Consider the following 17,935-nt stretch of genomic DNA (forward strand, 5'->3'; position numbering starts at 1 on the left):
ACAGGCTTTCCAACAGTATAAGATTTATTGCCAAGAAGCGTTCTTACAAGAGAGAAATGATCTAACAGACACAAATGTCCTTACTTTTTGTGCTATGTTTATATGGTAGTATATATATTCAACTTTTATTTGAACTTTGCAACATTTGTTCTAACCTGTAAGAGCAAATGTTGACATTTAATAAAAAACACTTTGACTAGGTTACAGCTGCAACTTTAAAAATACATCCACTGTCACATTGTATTAATTCTGAAACTGGCGTAGCTCAAAGCTAGCTGTTGCTGCAGTGGAAGATGCCTTGCTAACTTTATTAAATTACACACACAACTCTGCAGACTTTTATGGCAAACTTTCTCATTGATACATTGAAGAAACAAATAATGATTCACTTTATGTTTTTAGATAATGCAGAGTCAAACAATGCACTGAAATGTTGACTTTTTCTTTTTAGAAAAAGTGACGGCTGTCTCTCTTGAGGATGTGCTGATGTTTGCCACTGGTCTAGCAGCACATCCACCAGCAGGAGTGACACCCCCTCCAAGCATTGAGTTTTTATCTGATTCACCTTTTCCAATGGCAAGCACATGTACAAACAAACTGAAGCTACGGCTCTTAGATTCCTACAGTGTCTTTAAGACAAACATGGAGTTTGGGAACCAGAATGCTCCAGGATTTGGATGTTTTTAGATGTGAAAGGGACTTTTATGCATAAAATAGATTCTGCTCACCTGTGTGAGGGATTGTATCCATTTAAATCTGTGCAGTTAGCTACTTATATTTATTTTTCTGTCTTTTTTTCCCACAACTTTCTGGTCAGAATAATGCCCAAGTGCAAGGTCACGTTTGCTTGTTTGCATCAGTTACTGTCTTGTTAAAAGGAAATTTGGGACTTGTTATGCATCAAAGTGATTGTTCACTCGTGTTTCTATACATTGTTTGAATCTGTGCAGCGAGCTACTTGCAGGTCTTACTAATGATTATTTCAGAGCTGTGTCCTGATTTTCGTTTATTATTTGTTTCCTGTTTTTCACAGCTGAATATATATTTTAAAAAACAACGTAAAATCCAAACAAATGCCTTTTAATATTAATTGATGTTTACATAAACATTGCATCAGAAAATGAATAAGCAAGTAAAAACAAGAAGGATTTCCAATAGTCCATGTCTATAGCTCAGCTATTTCCTTCAGAGTGATGTAAAGTTCTGAGGCTGTCTTCCAGTCTTGTGGATGTTGTAGTCTGTTTCGGTCCACAGCCTGTTGTAGGTATTCCTCAATGTCTGGATCACTGCATAAATCAATCACTTGCCTTGCCTCAGAAAACACATCCAGTTCTCTGTGTTCAACAGCGAATCCACAGTCCCTTGAACCAAATCTGCAAAATTAGATGATATAAAAGGACATGGTTTGAAATTGTCATTGTTAGATTTCTTTGTTTGTTAATATACAGGAATTTATAAACACTAGTAGAGACAGATAGCTTCTAAATCCAAGAATGGATTATACCAACATTTACAATTGTTTGAATATATACAAGTTTAGTCTATACCATAACACTTGCATTTTTTGTGATGTATATGATCATTACTACCTGTGAGGCAAGAGATACAGTTCATTCTTAATCCCTCCTGGACATGATGCAAGTCTGCTTGGTTGAATGCGGTGCACATACTAGTGTTCATGGCTGCCATTGAAGAGTCCAGAGTCTCTCAGGTCTCCAAACAAGTCCATCCAAAATGGAGACCTGGTGATACATTAGATGCAAAGTGGCTTATTTCACAGAAGAGGAAAACATTTATAACCACAAGCATCACAGAGAAATCAGAATGTAAACCATATGATTATCACAATAATCTTGGACTTGGACTTGGAGTAACCTCCCTAGTGTAGTTTTTTCTGGCGCCATTGAGTGGGCCAGTCTGAGAAGCAAACATCATCTCCCATGATCCTCTGCTCAGTGCAGGAAGAGATGGCGGAAAGCACAGAGGGGGAACGGAGCGGAAAACTTAAACTGATGGAACCTCCTGCGAAGTTTAAATCAGAAGTATGGACGCATTTTAGTTTTGCAGTAAACAAAAACGATAGAGGAGAAAACATGACGGACATGCAAAAAAACTGTTTGCAGACACTGCCAGACCGCGATCCTCTACAAGTCGGGGAATACAAGTAATATGAGAAGTCACTTGATGAATCATTCCCCTGCAGCCGTTTTCAGTGGTGGACAATGAGGGATTTAAAAGGTGAAAAAAAAGTGAACGCTTGAGCCAAGGTACAAAATTCCAGTCAGTTTGAAGACACTCAACTGAAAGGTTTTTTTAATTTGCTTGTTACTTGAAACACTGGATGTGCCTGCACTGTTCTTTGCACTTGAAAATACCTTTTGGTAGTAATAAATGTGATTAGAACACTTGAGCATTATGTTTGTGTTCAATTACAGTAAGTGTGTTTATCCTTATCATTCCTGCGCTGATTCCCTGTGGATGAGCCGTAACTGTGGCTAGACAAGCCTGCATAGTGGTCCGTATGCACATTGCAGAGGGTGCTTTGTATTGCTGCCATAGTAAAATTTTCTGTCCCGAGGTCGGTTCTTAGTCTCATTGGAACCACACCAGCACTCTTGGCACAGTTAATATAATTGTGAGCGATGACAGATGTATTATTATTTGTTTGTCCACAAACAAGCCACATTATCTTTCTTGAAAAGCTGTCTATACATCCTGAGAGGGCAAGGCCAAATGGTTTGAGTTTATCATATCCATCCACATGCCATATGTAGTTTGGACCCATGGAGTGATACGTGCATCTTGTAAACCTTCTGCGTGTTCTCAAAGTCGATCCTCGTGGATTCAGTTGTTTCATTAGCCTCATTACTATATCACGTTTAACACTAAGCCTGTGTTTTCGTTGGAGAACTTGCCACATAGTCCGATAACCGAAGAGTAGCCCTGGTCCTTCCAGCTCAATCAGGATTGCACGCCTCACCTCAGGGAGAGGGGAATAGTTGAGTCTTCTGTGCAACCCTGCTTCTTTTAAACACGTCTTCAGCGTACGCAGACTCATGTTTATTTTGTGGAATGTCGAAAGCATATCTAGTATCACGTCGTATCCATGTATATCCATGTCATGCATCAAAGTATTCTTTAATGGCAGCATGTACGTCGTCCCTGGCGGTACTCATATTTGGAAAACATGTTAAGAATGTCCTTCCGGGTCAAAGGTTAGACCAGTCCAATCAGCGACGAGTCATGGGCCATGTCCCCCGAGGTTTATCTACTTCTTCCGGTTTGGTTAACGTTGCTGTGATTTCTAATTTGATGTTGTGTTTTCTGATTTGCCGTTGTGTTTCCTGATTTGCCGTTTTGTTTCCTGATTTGCCGTTGTGATTTCTGATTTGCTGTCGTGTTTTCTAATTTTGCCGTTGTGTTTTCTGAATTGCCGTTGTCATTTGCACTTCAGGGCCACCTTAAAAACGCTCTGCTATCCACACAGCTTGGGGAGTACAGTCCAATCAGCACCAGCTGTCAGTCATTCATTGCCTTGATTAAATTCTGAGGAAGTCCATGCAGATAAAATGTAAACAATAAAAACTCACTAGAAAATTAAAATGCACTAAAACCACACTAGAAATTAAAATACACTACACCTTAAAACCACAAGTTATACAAAATCAAGGCATGATTAAACTGGCACTGTGACATTTCTCCCCCCCTTTTTAACAATGGTCGTCCCCGACCACTCATTCGTGTCCATACCTGTCTGGTGCGAATTACTGCATCATGAGGGACGAAGAGGCACACCGTTGGGGGCTGCTGGTCCTTGGTTTGCCTGAGCTGGGCCTGGTGCAGGTCCTGTGGGCTGCTGGGTAGTATTTATCAAACTTGGGAGCCACCAAGTGGGTGGTGGAAGGTCAGGTGGCATGTTGGTTTCTTGGCCTCTCAGCTGCTCCTCTGGTTCCTGTTCATTCTGCAACATGTTTAGAGGGCAGGTCCGGAGGTTGTTGCGGTGAACAGTGCATGTTGGTCCTTCTTTTCCCTCAGGTTTCAGGACATAAAGGTGGATTGGGGGTACCACCCCACACTAGTCTGTTGTTATCGAACAAGGTTGAGCTCGCGGACATTGAATGGGGAAGCCGGTTATGCTAAAGGGCAGAGTTAACTTCCTACTACAACAGATAGCTGACAGACAAAGTTTTCACAACTCACCAGACAATCCTCCTCACTCTCTGTCCTCACAGTGTGTCATTTGCGTCGCCCAATTGGTGCTACATTGACCTTACATGTGATTCATTGGCGCAAATGATTTCATTCGCTTTTGGTGTGAACACCCAATCAGGCTGGGATACTAATCACACGGCGGTTCTTTCTTTTGGAGAGGGCTGAGCTCTTTCTCGTTTGCCTGCAAGTTTTCTCCAGTTCAGATTTGAGCGAGCAATGAGAGCAGTTTCCATTGCGGTGATAGTGGTGGTATGTGATGCTACAGTGTCGGCTATTGTGAGGTGAGATTTGAATTGGAGCCAGAGCAGTGTTCAAGCAGATGGTCAGTTCACTTGTTATACTCTTGGGTAGCTTGTCAAGCTCCATGCTAGCCGTGGCTGCACTGGAAGTCGCCTTTTGTTGACTTTTACCGCGACTGCCATTGGATTTACTCATTACGGCAGATCTCCGGGAAGCTTCTTATGGCTTAACAAGTAAAAATGTAATCAACATCTCAATGTAGGTTGCAAAAAAAAAGATAAATATCAGGAAGCAAATTACAAATGTCCAATCACCACTTTACTGAACCGGAAGTTGAGTAAGCTGTTCTTCAGTAGTTGTTTGTGTTTGTAGTGTTTGTGTAGAGAGGGGGAGACTCCCCCTGCTACACAGAAGACAGACACACTGAGGAACCAGAAGACCACAACCTGAACCCAGGATACAGAGGTTCAGTGAAGGTAGTGCTGAAGGTGTGGAGGTGGATCAGTGCGTCAGAGGAGACTCTGTAGAAGGTAAGAGTGCCAGCAGGATAGTCTACATACACTGCTACTCTTTGAGAGTCACAGGACGAGGAGAGACGGAGGACATTTTCTCTGTTATTGTGAAGGACAGAGTAACCACCATCAGTGCAGCTCAGACTCCAGGACTGATCATTACATCCAAACACACAGTTGTCACTGTCTCCTTTCCTTCTGATTCCTCTGTAACTCACTGATATATAAACCCATCCTCTCAATTCGACCTCCCAGTAACAGCAACCAGTCAGACCATCTCTACACAGAAGCTGATGACAGGAGTCAAATCTGTCTGGATGATCAGGATATGGCTGGTCCTCTATCAGACGTTTCACCTTCCTGTTGTCTTCAGACAGTCTGAGCCGTCTGTGAGCTGTGTTTGAGTCCAGTGTGAGTTCACAGACATCTGATGGAGAAACAAAGACACAACAAAGCAGCAGTTTATCATCAGACACACCTGAAGGCTTTATTCTTTGTTAGCTGACAGTCTGCTGTTTGGTCCTCATGAGTCAATCTGATTCCACACTTACACTTTGTCAGTCCAGGCTTTAACCTCTGCTCTCCACCATGGTCCACCCTAGAGGAAGAAACACAGTCAGAGTGATGTTCAGTCCAACATGAGTCCTACCTGCTGTTCAACATGAAGCAGTGTTCCTCAGTTTGTCCCTGTGACAGAGAAACAGGCTGAAACTCATCTGAGCCAGCTGTCTTCATCACTCTGTCACTTTTTCTGACAGTGTTGAGACACTTGGAGAAAAAGAGGGAGTTGAAGCATCACACCTGGCACAGCAGGTGGATTCATCGCAGTGCGTGATGAACAGACAGTGGCGCCTCCAGAAATTTTTCAAAGGGGTGGCCAGATGGGGCCACATAAAATCTTAGGGGGGTACATCAAAACTGTCAAGCCATACGCCAAGATTCTTTGCAACAGGTTTTATGTGATTCACCACTTGACCAACAGATGGCAGTAACTGCTTGGTCATGTGTGGTGGTCCGGTAGAGAAAAGGTCTGGTAGAGAAGCTAGGCGTTTGTTGGCAAAACCAGCGTCATCTCAGTTGGGGGCACATACAAGACCGGTATATGAATTATACAGCCTGTCACTATCACATATCGGCAACAAGGGTCCATTACAACATTTGTGGGGTCATGACTTGTCTTCCGCAGTATTTAAGCTGATCTCTCCTCATTCTCAGTGAAAGTTCTTTGTCGTGAAAATATCACTATCATGGGTCTTGGTTTGGCATCAGGTTCAGAGCGTGGCAGATCCAGGCAGTGTGCTCTGAATCCAGAATCGGAGGGGTGGGGTGGGGAAGAGGTCACTTCCAAAAACCTCCACAAAGAAACCAATTTTAGATATTTACTGGGTCGGTCCCTTCAACTTTCTTTGCCAAAATAGTCACTCTGAAATAGCAACATATGAAGCTATTATGACTGACAGCTCTGCTGCTTTTCTAACTGAATGTAGCTGTGTCAGTGAACCAGTATCTGGGCTGATGAAGCTTAATGAATACTGTTTGATCCCATTGTTTAACCCAGTTATTCAGCCAGAAATTTGAATACGTGTCTCACAGCTGTTCTTTGGTTCTGTTCATGCTGACGTTCACTTCAATCTATCCATTTCCTTTTACGAGTGCAGACTCTGTACAAACTCCTGAGTACAGAAGGGTGCATTTGTGTTTCAGAAGGACCATGCTGTGTGTGCTTTGTCTTTGAAACGTTGTTTGTTGAATGTCTTGTGTTAAACCACTTTGAGGCCAAGCAGTAGAAATCAAAACCAAATGACCTGCAGAATCTGCAAAGAAAGCCTGACCTGAGAGTTTCCAGTTTCCTGCACTTCAGCTCCCCAGAAAGCAGCTTCACTCCTGAGTCTCCTGGATGGTTGTAGCTCAGGTCCAGCTCTCTGAGGTGGAAGGGGTTGGAGCGCAGAGATGAGGCCAGATAGGCACAACCTTGCTCTGTGATCACACATCCTGACAGTCTGGAGTTAGAAAAACTGTGTTTTAGAGAAACATACATACATCATTTGAAAAATCATACTGAAGTTGACAGTCGTTATTGCCAATATCTGTATGTGCAGTAGTCACTGCCGGACATGCAATGCCAATTAAATGAACTGTAACAAATCATGCTGCAACCTTGGGGCTCAATGCAAAAGAAAAAGTCACACATTTCTTTTTTAAATTATGTTTTCAAATAAAGAATGATCATATATAGTCTGTTTTCACATTAAACAGGCTGCATTTATTGTTTCTGTATGTTTAAGACACAAAGTTATTGCAATAACACGTTTTATTGATATTTCAAATACTGTGCACCCCTTATTCAAGCAATTAGGGGTTCAACAGACAGCTGAAACCTGACCTGAGAGTTTCCAGTTTACAATGTGGACTCTTCAGTCCACCAGACAGCTGCTTCACTCCTGAATCATGCAGGTCGTTGTTACTCAGGTCCAGCTCTCTCAGACTGGAGGACTGGAAGCTGAGGACTGAGGACAGAGCTTCACAGCTACTCTTTGAGATATTACATCCAGTTAACCTGAAAGATGTGTTTAGATAGGGAAGAAAAAGTGTTTTACACTGTTCCAAATTATGATACAGGTAACCTTTTCTTGAAAATCTGGAAGACTGATGTTCAGAACAAAAAATGGTTTTAGTATGATGTATCTAAGGCCTCATGCTTTAACAAAACCCTTTTTGTTTGAATCTACAAAGCTTTCTGATATTCTTTATCACAGACCACGTGTATATAGGTGTGCCACATTATTATGTATTATTATAAGTCCTATTCAACTTTGACCACGGGCAAGAAAAGTGATCTGACCAAAGAGGAAGAGAGTCCAATTGTCAAGAGTCTGAGTAAGGGGGCATCCACCACTGATATAGCCAAGAAATTACAGCGTGACCACAGAACCATAAAAAGATATGTTCAAAAGAGTCAGGATGGGAGAAACCCCTGAGTAGAAAAGGCTTGTGGAACATTATCAAGCTGTGAACTGTCAAGAATCATATGAGAGTTTGCTAAAAGACCCTTAGCTACCAGTCAGGCCATTTTTTAAGCTGTGGTGCTCGATGATATACCCAGGTCTACTCGATGTAGGACGCTAAGACGAGTGGCAAAGGTTCAAAAGGCAAAGAAAAGACCTCCACTGAAGAAAATACATCATGAAAAACGACTGGAATAAGCTAATCAATACATGAAGGCTGACTTCTCCAGAGTTATAGTCACAGATGAGTGCCAGGCAACCCTAGATGGACCTGATGGGTGGGCATCTGGTTGGATTTCAAGTGACCATGCTGCTCCAACTCGACTACGATGTCTACAAGGCGGTGGTGGTGTTATGTTCTGGGCTGTCATTGTTAATGATTAACTTGTTGGTCTTTTTTGGGTTCAGGATGGTGTAAAAGTTTCCTTCCCTGGTGCAAAAGTCAATCAGCTAAAGTTAAAAAAACGCTAGTGTTCATGCATGAGAATGCACCATCACATGCCTAACGGACACTATGGCATCTCGGGGCTTCAAAGATGATCGCCTGTTGAACTGGCCGGCCTGCTCATCTGATCTCAACCTGAGAACTTGTGGTCAATTATAAAGAAGATAATTTACAGTAATGGCAAGAAATAAAGCTCAAAAGAGCATCTTTGGAAAGCCATACAAGGTACAGCACACAGTGTCAGCAGAGAAGTCATCAGAAACTAAATCAGTTTACCAGTGACCTCTGACCCTCACTGAAAGAAAAGGAGGTTATATTGGACATTAGAGAATCACTTTAGATTTGAAATGTTTCAAAGACATTTACAGTTTTATTTGTATACAAATGTAAATAAAACTATTGTTTGTTTAAGTTTTAATACAGTTTTAATAAATATTATTTTCAATAGAACATTAAAAATGGTGCCTAGTTTTTGATTTTCACAAGTTATATGCTCTTATCACCAACTTGCATAATAATTTGGCACACTAATTTCTGCAGATTCTGCATTTATTTGAAAATAAAGCCAACGTACTTAGAAAAGCATAATTTTAACCACACATTTGAAGAAATATATTCACTATCTGACTTTTTAACCAATTTGAATACGACTGTTAACACATTTTTTAAAATATTCATAAAAATGCAACTTGCACAATAATTTGGAACACAGTGTATTTAGAAGGAATTAAATCCATGTTTTATATTGTTCCCATTTTCCACTTGTTTGACAAATGATCATTTGCTCTTTCATGCAGTTCTCTGGGAACATACTTTTTCCTGATCATCTAAATAAAGTCTGACTGATGTTTTCATCTATACAGACTTATCCTCACTGATGACCTGAGACACAGCAGAGGTGTGAGAGGGTTCTCATTCTGATGTTAGCTACAACCAGTTATCAATATTGTTGTGAGAAAGTGAGACTTTACAATCAGTCTTAAACTGACCTGAGAGTTTCCAGTTTACAATGTGGACTCTTCAGTCCAGCAGACAGCTGCTTCACTCCTGAATCCTGCAGGTTGTTGTTACTCAGGTCCAGCTCTCTCAGACTGGAGGACTGGGATATGAGGACTGAGGACAGAGCTTCACAGCTTCTCTCTGACAGGTTACATCTACTGAGCCTGAAGAAGAATTAGTGATTAGCACAGACACAATGTTTCATCTGTCATGACCAGAATGCTTTTTAATCTCTCATTTATCCACCTACAGAGCTTTGTTGGAGGCTCTGATCACTGGCAGCAGCCTCAGAAGAGCCTTCTCTGAAGCAGAGTATTTCTTCAGGTCAAACACATCCAGATCTTTCTCTGAGGACAGTAAGATGAAGACCAGAGCTGACCACTGAGCAGGAGACAGTTTATCTGTGGAGAGACGTACTGACCCCAGAGACTGTTGGATCTCCTCCACTAGAGATTGATCATTCAGTTCATTCAGACAGTGGAACAGGTTGATGCTTCTCTCTGTAGAAAGATCCTCACTGATCTTCTTCCTGATATATTGGACTGTGTCCTGATGGGTCTTTGAGCTTCTTCTTGTCTGTGTCAGCAGACCTCTCAGAAGACTCCGATTTGTCTGCAATGAAAGACCCAGGAGGAAGCGGATGAACAAGTCCAGATGTCCGTTCGGGCTCTGTAAGGCATGGTCCAGAGCACTCTGATGGAGATGTTTCAGTTTAGTTTTGTCTCTAAAGATTTTAGAGATCGGGGGCGTTGGTTGTTCTTCTTCCATCAGGTTGAGTCCAGAGTTGGTGAAGGTCAGATGGACATGAAGAGCAGCCAGAAACTCCTGAACGCTCAGATGGATGAAGCAGAACACCTTGTCCTGGTACAGTCCTCTCTCCTCTCTGAAGATCTGTGTGAACACTCCTGAGTACACTGAGGCTTCCTTGATCTTGATGCCACACTTTGTCAGGTCGGACTCATAGAAGATCAGGTTTCCTTTCTGCAGCTGCTCAAAAGCCAGTTTTCCCAGAGACTGGATCATCTTCCTGGTCTTTGGACTCCAGAGTGGATCAGTCTCAGCTCCTCCATCATACTTGATGGTCTTCAGTTTGGACTGAACCACCAGGAAGTGGATGTACATCTCAGTCAGGGTTCTGGGCAGCTCTCCTCCCTCTCTGTTCTTCAGCACATCCTCCAGAACTGTAGTAGTGATCCAGCAGAAGACCGGGATGTGGCACATGATGTGGAGGCTTCTGGATGTCTTGATGTGGGAGATGATTCTGCTGGCCTGCTCCTGGTCTCTGAACCTCTTCCTGAAGTACTCCTCCTTCTGAGGGTCAGTGAACCCTCTGACCTCTGTCACCATGTCAACACACTCAGGAGGGATCTGATTGGCCGCTGCAGGTCGTGTGGTTATCCAGAGACGAGCAGAGGGAAGCAGGTTCCCCCTGATGAGGTTTGTCAGTAGCACATCCACTGAGGTGGACTCTGTAACATCAGTCAGGATCTGATTGTTGTGGAAGTCCAGAGGAAGTCGACACTCATCCAGACCGTCAAAGATGAACACAACCTGGAACTCTTCAAACCTGCAGAGTCCTGCTTCTCTGGGTTGAGTAAAGAAGTGATGAACGAGTTCCACCAAGCTGAACTTTCTCTCTCTCAGCACATTCAGCTCTCTGAAAGTGAAGGGGAATGTGAACTGGATGTCCTGGTTGGCTTTGTCTTCAGCCCAGTCCAGAGTAAACTTCTGTGTTAAGACTGTTTTCCCGATGCCAGCCACTCCCTTTGTCAGCACGGCTCTGATTGGTTGATCTCTTCCAGGTGAGCCTTTAAAGATGTCTTCTTGTCTGATGGTGGTCTCTGGTCTGTGTGGTGTCCTGGATGCTGCTTCAATCTGTCTGACCTCATGTTCATCATTGACCTCTTCAGTCCCTCCCTCTGTGATGTAGAGCTCTGTATAGATCTGATTCAGGAGGGTTGGATTTCCTGCTTTAGCGATCCCCTCAAACACACACTGGAACTTCCCCTTCAGGTCAGACTTCAGTTTACGTCTGCACTCTGCAGCAGGAACATTTCCTGAAAGAACAAAATAGAATTGTGATGAATGATCTGAAGCTACGTCTGATGAATTTATACTTTCAGAAATCAGGATGGATTTCATTTTCCTCCTCTCTGAAATCTCTTCAGCATATCAGTTGTGAACAGTTCCTCAGCAGAGTTTGAAATGTAAACCTCTCCAATGTTGTCTCTATTTCCTCTCTCCATCATGTTAAATGTGTTCAAATCCTCTTACTGCTGTGCAGTCGGTCAGCCAGCTCCTCCTGATTCATCCTCCTCAGGAAGTGCAGAGTGATCTCCAGAAAGGCCTCTCTGCTCCTCCTCTGCTCTTTATCCTCATCCTCCCTCTGACTCTCTAAGAATTCTGGGTAATCTGGACTCAGAGCTCTCTGGATCTCCTTCAGCTCGGTCTGTACAAAAGTGATGATGTTCTCCTGGAGCAGCTGGAGTAGAACAAAATAGAAGTGAACATCAGATCATCTGTGACAGACAGAAAGCCTGCTGGTCTCCAGAGTGCAGTATTGAGACTGGATCACAATTCTGCTTCAGTATTAAGTCTGTGGATGGTCCTGTCTACTACACATCAAGTTTCTATGAAATGAACCTCCTGTTGGAGTAATCTCCTGGTGTGGTTTCATACAGAAAAACTTTGCAGTGACTTTTGACCTGATGTGTTGAGGCAAAGTGTTTCTGTTTTTTACACCTCAAACTGGACTCAGTTTGAGAGTCTGAGTCTGTGTGAGACCAGCATGAGTGCTCATTCAGGCAGAGATGATGTTTGCAGTGTAACCAGGAAACAATTCAGAAACATCCAAACAGAAAGAGTGTGTGCTCTGATTCTCATTAGGAGCTGTGTTTTTACATTTACACACCATCAATATGGAGTCCAGCTGTGTTTGATGCTGCTGGGCAGACTGACCAATGGGAGCCTCTGATCCCTGAACTCTGTGGAACAAATATAATATCATGTAGTGTATATAACATAATGACACACAGAGTCCATGTGATAGATTCTATGTAGTGGATCCTGGTAGAAACACTGCTGGATCCTCCTACAAACACAGGACACACATGAAGATAAATGCTGAGTAAAGTTATTTCTGCCTCCAATCCTACTTACTTCTGTTTGATCCGGATAGAAACACAATGAGTGAGAAATGTTAACATTTACAGAGAAAACACTAACCACAGTTAGGATCAAATGTTTCAGACACAACATGAAGCTTAGTTTTCATCAGCACTAATATCTCCAGCTTTGAACTCAATCAAAAGAGCTTTGATGTTTAACTCTTTAAGGGTAAGGGTTAGCTTCAATGTTCTTACATTTTATCAGCAGACTGTTGTCCATCTTTGAAGTCAAAAAATTGACCCATAGAGCGGTCACTCTTTAATGACACACAGCTGGGTCCAGGTATCCTATCTTGGACACTGAAAGAAACATAAACACCAAAAATAAGAGGTAAAGTAAATTCCAAGTTTTAGAAAAGTATCGCTGAGTAATGTAGGTAAAAGATGTTTAAAGGGATTGTGGTGGGTCCAGGTCCAGGAGAGTCTAGTCTCTCATGTTGGAGTCTGACAGAATCACAAACACTAATGAACAAACATGAACTCTGAAAATGTTCCAGGTTTGAGTGCTGAAATTTAGCACAAACGTTTCTCATGTGTGGTTCTGATAAAAGAAACACTGATAGAATATTACTTTGGATGACCAGACTGATGTCCATCTTTGAGATCCATAAGTCGACCCATAGAGCGGTCACTCTTTAATGACACACAGCTGGGTCCAGGTATCCTATCTTGGACACTGAAAGAAACATAAACACCAGAAATAAGAGGTAAAGTACATTCCAAGTTTTAGAAAAAGTATCACTGAGTAATGTAAGTAAAAGATGTTTATAGGTATTGTGGTGGGCCCAGGTCCAGGAGAGTCTAGTCTCTCATGTGGAATTCTGACAAAATCACAAACACTAATGTACAAACATGAACTCTGAAAATGTTCCAAACTTGAGTGTTGCTGAAATTTACAACAAACTTTTCTGATATTTGATTTTGATAAAAACACTGTGATGGATTATTACTTTGGATGATCAAACTGACGTCCATCTTTGAGGTCAAAAAGTCGACCCATAGAGCGATCACTCTTTAATGACACACAGCTGGGTCCAGGTCCAGGTCCAGCAGAGTCTGGTCCATGATGCTGCTCTCTGCTTCAACACACACATTTTAAGTATTTATTCATATCCACATAAATAGAGGTACAAACTTTGTACAAAAGACATGAACAGTATCAGTACAACTGGACAAAGGGGGGCAGTCAGGTACAAAGCAACTTGCACACATAATCATTGCAGCACATTAAACTCTCACGGAAACAGAAAGCAGCGTCTCCTCCAGATGGAGCGGCTCCCGATTACAGCCGAGACCGAACAATACCGGGCCAGCTGCTTGGCTCTCCTCTAGAGAGGCCGTCCATCTGAAGGCCTCGGACCATCAGCCTGTGCAAATGGCCCAGGCTACCAAATTTAAACACCAGCAGTTTATACTGGTAGCCGAGCTGTGCGATGGTTTGCCTCAACTGTTCGTATTTAACTACTTTTGTAGTAAAGACCTCCTCTAGGCTGGAGTCGAATGTGCAGCCCACCTCCAGCAGCAGCACCCCCTTACTGCTCTCTCTGACCCCAACAACATCCGGTGTGTTTGGTGAAATGTGAGAAAACATTAATACATCATTACACAGGCTAAACATGCTCGGTTTTACAGAACAGTTTTTGAACAGGGTCATGGAAGATTTAAACACAAATGAAATCTCCTCTGCTATCAGGTCCACTATCCTGTCATGCCGGAGGATGTACAGCCCTCTGTACACTTGGCAACCATTGAGGATGTGGGGCATGGTCTCAGGGATTTGATAAGTCCCATGGTGCAAACAGTAGGGGGCGTGACTGTTCAAGAACCAGATGGAAAGGTTAAGTTTAGATGGTAGCACCTGCAGTCTAGCTTTTATAGCAAAGATAACAATGCTTTCATCCAAAGGCACGTTCTTGTAGACGGGGTGTTAGACAGTGTGGGCTGCAGCAGGAAGACAGGCCGTCTTCCCCTGCAGTCTCAGCTCTGTCCACTGCTGCCGCTGTTTTTCAGTCAGAAGTGTCAAAACTAATTGTTTCTTTGCAACTGTGTGACATATTTTCCTCCAATCACACACACACACACACACACACACACACACACACACACACACACACACACACACACACACACACACACACACACACATACACACACACGCACACACACACACACACACACACACACACACACAGTATGAGTGCTGAGCTCTGACTTGGAGAAGAGTCAAGAAGTTATGGACAGGTATAGAGATCATCATCTCACCTCTCAGCTTCATGTTCCCCACACAGAGTGGTTTCAGAGGGAGAGGCTCCCTCCTCTCTGTCCTCACACTGATTCATAGCAGAGACTCCACCTTCACAAAAACAACAACATGTTAAATCATAACAAAAAGCTTTACACCATAGGAAACACATTAGGCCTCAGTGCTCTCAGTCACACAACACATGAGACTGGACATGGACTGACACAAACCTTGTTGGAGCCCCAAACTGGACCTGATGATCCCAAACAATTCAACCAACAAGTCTAGGTTTAAATTATCCACAGTCTTATATTGGTCTGAAAATGTTTACATGTTTAACTTCACTTTGAAATATAAAAATTCTGACAAATATCAAAGAGACTGTGGGCTGATTGAGACTTAGACTGTGTTAAAGGGTCTTCAGAGAAACTTAGTCATCCGTCATATCTTGATTTATCAAAAGCATTTGATGCCATTGACCATCATTTGCTACTGCAGGTGCTACATAACATTTGTTTTGATTTTAATACATGCAATTGGTTTAACAGCTATCTCTCAGATAGAAAACAATCTGTTAAACTTGGGAGCCATTTTTGAAGTTCTATAGCAGTTACAGTCCTTCAAGGGAGTTCCACAAGGCTCGATTTTAGGTCAGGTTTTATTTACTATTTAAATCAACAGTATTGCCTCTTGTTTGTCCAACTGTCATGCACATCTACATGCTGATGACACTGCACTGTGTTGTTTTGCTGATTCTGTTCAACTTGCAGTCAGTAATTTACAAGATTCATTTAACAATATGAAAGAAACACTGGATGACTTAAAGCTGGTACTCAATGCTGACAAAACAAAGATGATGCTGTTCTCCAGAGTCAGAGCAGTAGAGCAAAATTATGGAAATATAGTTACAAGAACAGGATTCAAAATTGAGAGAGTCACAAAATACAAGTATCAAGGGATATGGATTGATGAAAAACCTCACATTTAATGTACATTTCTTTAATCATTCAGACAGACTCAGACAAAAAATTGGCTATATCTAAAGAAACAAATCACTATTTCCAATGTTTGTAGAAAGAGGGTTGTGGAGGCTGTTTTCATGTAAGTCTTGCACTATGGGAACATAATCCATAGCAGAGGCCCTCAATAGGCGGCCCCCGGAATGGAGTGAAACTATTGCATTTATTGACCCTCCAACCAACACAAGAACCATGTGCTGGTTATGCCAGGAGACTATAACTGTGAAGATTTCCAATTTGAAACGGCACTATAAGACGAAGCATAGGAATTTTGAAGAGACATTTCCTCAAAATTCAGAGGTAAGAACTACAAAATAAATGCACTGAAATCGTCATATCTAGCTGCAGGCAGGACTCGACACATCTATTACACAACATAACAACATTTTAATTCATATTTTTGTTGTTCTTTCGAACGAAAAGGACATTTTGCTTTAAATATTACAGTATTATGGCATGTGGCTGACCGACCTCATTAAATGGACCTTTGACTCATTGAGAAAATTATATGTGGCCCTTTAAGATTTGTATTTCAGTGCCCCTGATCTATAGACACGCATCTTCCTCAACCCTCACAAACCTTGACTCCATTTATCACTCTGCATTAAGATTTTTCTGAAAATGCAACCGGTGGGTGTTGACGGATGACAGGGCACAGAGCTGTACCGCAGCGGATCGGAGACGGATCTGGTGGAAGACCTGGCTTACTCTTGGAAGAAGTTGCAGCTGCTCCTCGAAATAAATGCACTTTTATCTTTTGGACAATTTAGAAACTTGATTTTCAACCTTTTAACCCCTTTTTGTAACTGTTTTAGCTCAGTGTACCTGTGTATATATCATTTAAGTCCCTTCCTATTTTTAGTGCATTTTATAGTCAATCCTATACACCTATTTAATTTGTATTTTATCTTTTAATTATTAACCTTCATGTCACAAATGATCCCATTTGATGACTTTGATAGCCTTGAGGTTGTTGTTTGTTTTTAAATGCCTCTTTAATTGAATCGAAATCATTGTAAATGGTGGCTGCCCCGCAATGATCTCTCGAGTATAAATAAAGGTTGATTGATTGAGTCAGTGTTCCTGTGTTGGAAGATATTCGACCACTGACCTCTTCATCCAAGCTCTTAACTTCTATCTATCAACAATAATAGCTATCAACAGTAAATAAATAAAAGGACCTGAGCCAAGTTTATCCAGGCTGTCAGACTGGTTCAGACACTCCCTGCTTTTCCTTCATGTGGCGCAGATTAACATCAAACTCCAGCTGACTTTACTCCACAAACACAAACTATAGAACAGGTCAATATTTGTAAAATGACTGCTCTTTGACTCTGACTGAAATTCTATAACATATTTCAAACAGGCAATCAGCATCCAGAAAAAAATCTACGGTCAAACAGTGATGCAGCATTATGTGAGCACAGTGATCCTCATCATCAAACGTACAGATTTCTCTGGAGGGATTCTCACCTGTTGACGTGAGTTCAGGTCAGTTTACAGACACTTTTCACCTTCATGTGTAGAGAAGAAGCTGCTTGTTTGTCCCTCGTCAGTCCTGGCATCTGTGTTTGTTTGATCTGAGGTCGCTGTCACATCCTCATAACTTCAGATTGAAGTCAGAACCAGTCTAACCTGTGACAGATACCCAGTCCGTGACAGATTACACACTGATCACATGATATTAATTAGTTGTACTCCCCGACTTCTAGATGGTTCTGACTAACCGCTCAATGAAACAAACAGCAGCACTTACAGATGCGATGAAGCAGCAGTGTGGATCACTCTGTTACTCGACTTTATGTTGGACACTGCAGACCCCAGATCTGATGGAGACAGAAGCTGGTCCCAATGTGTGGACTGTTTGAAGTACACACTGACATGTAAAGTAAAGGATTTTTTTTATTCTACACTAACCCTGCAGAGTGCTTTGGATGTTTTTTGTAACAGTTCATTTTTACATTATTGAGTGAATCCTCATATTCCCATTGCTGGAACATACACTGAACAAAAATATAAATGCAACACTTTTGTTTTTGCTACCATTTTTCATGAGCTGAACCTCAACTCAACTCAACTTTATTTATATAACAA

At 42.0% G+C, this 17,935-nt stretch overlaps 1 protein-coding gene and 1 long non-coding RNA gene across 3 annotated transcripts; both read right to left on the reverse strand.

The window, feature by feature from the left end:
• Positions 1-1,064: 1,064 nt before the first annotated feature.
• LOC117814857 lies at positions 1,065-4,118 on the reverse strand. The gene is made up of 3 exons (XR_004631655.1): positions 3,751-4,118; positions 1,590-1,742; positions 1,065-1,373 (listed from the first exon to the last, which is right to left on the reverse strand). It is a non-coding gene; the product is annotated as an uncharacterized LOC117814857 (long non-coding RNA).
• A 540-nt stretch (positions 4,119-4,658) lies between these two features.
• Positions 4,659-12,427, reverse strand: LOC117814667 (NACHT, LRR and PYD domains-containing protein 14-like). 2 transcript variants are annotated; one of them, XM_034686128.1, is made up of 8 exons: positions 12,325-12,427; positions 11,688-11,895; positions 9,664-11,470; positions 9,404-9,577; positions 7,348-7,521; positions 6,797-6,964; positions 5,516-5,562; positions 4,659-5,391 (listed from the first exon to the last, which is right to left on the reverse strand). In XM_034686128.1, exons 1-8 carry the CDS (start codon positions 12,418-12,420, stop codon positions 4,856-4,858), a joined length of 3,210 nt encoding a protein of 1,069 aa, XP_034542019.1. In that variant the 5' UTR covers positions 12,421-12,427; the 3' UTR covers positions 4,659-4,855. The 2 variants fall into 2 exon arrangements, with proteins under 2 accessions (XP_034542019.1, XP_034542020.1); XM_034686129.1 differs by lacking the exon at positions 7,348-7,521 and having other exon boundaries at positions 9,664-11,452.
• Between the last annotated feature and the right edge of the window lie 5,508 nt (positions 12,428-17,935).

Source organism: Notolabrus celidotus, chromosome 6 (genome assembly GCF_009762535.1).
Source record: "Notolabrus celidotus isolate fNotCel1 chromosome 6, fNotCel1.pri, whole genome shotgun sequence".
In the NCBI taxonomy this organism is placed as follows: domain Eukaryota; kingdom Metazoa; phylum Chordata; class Actinopteri; order Labriformes; family Labridae; genus Notolabrus; species Notolabrus celidotus.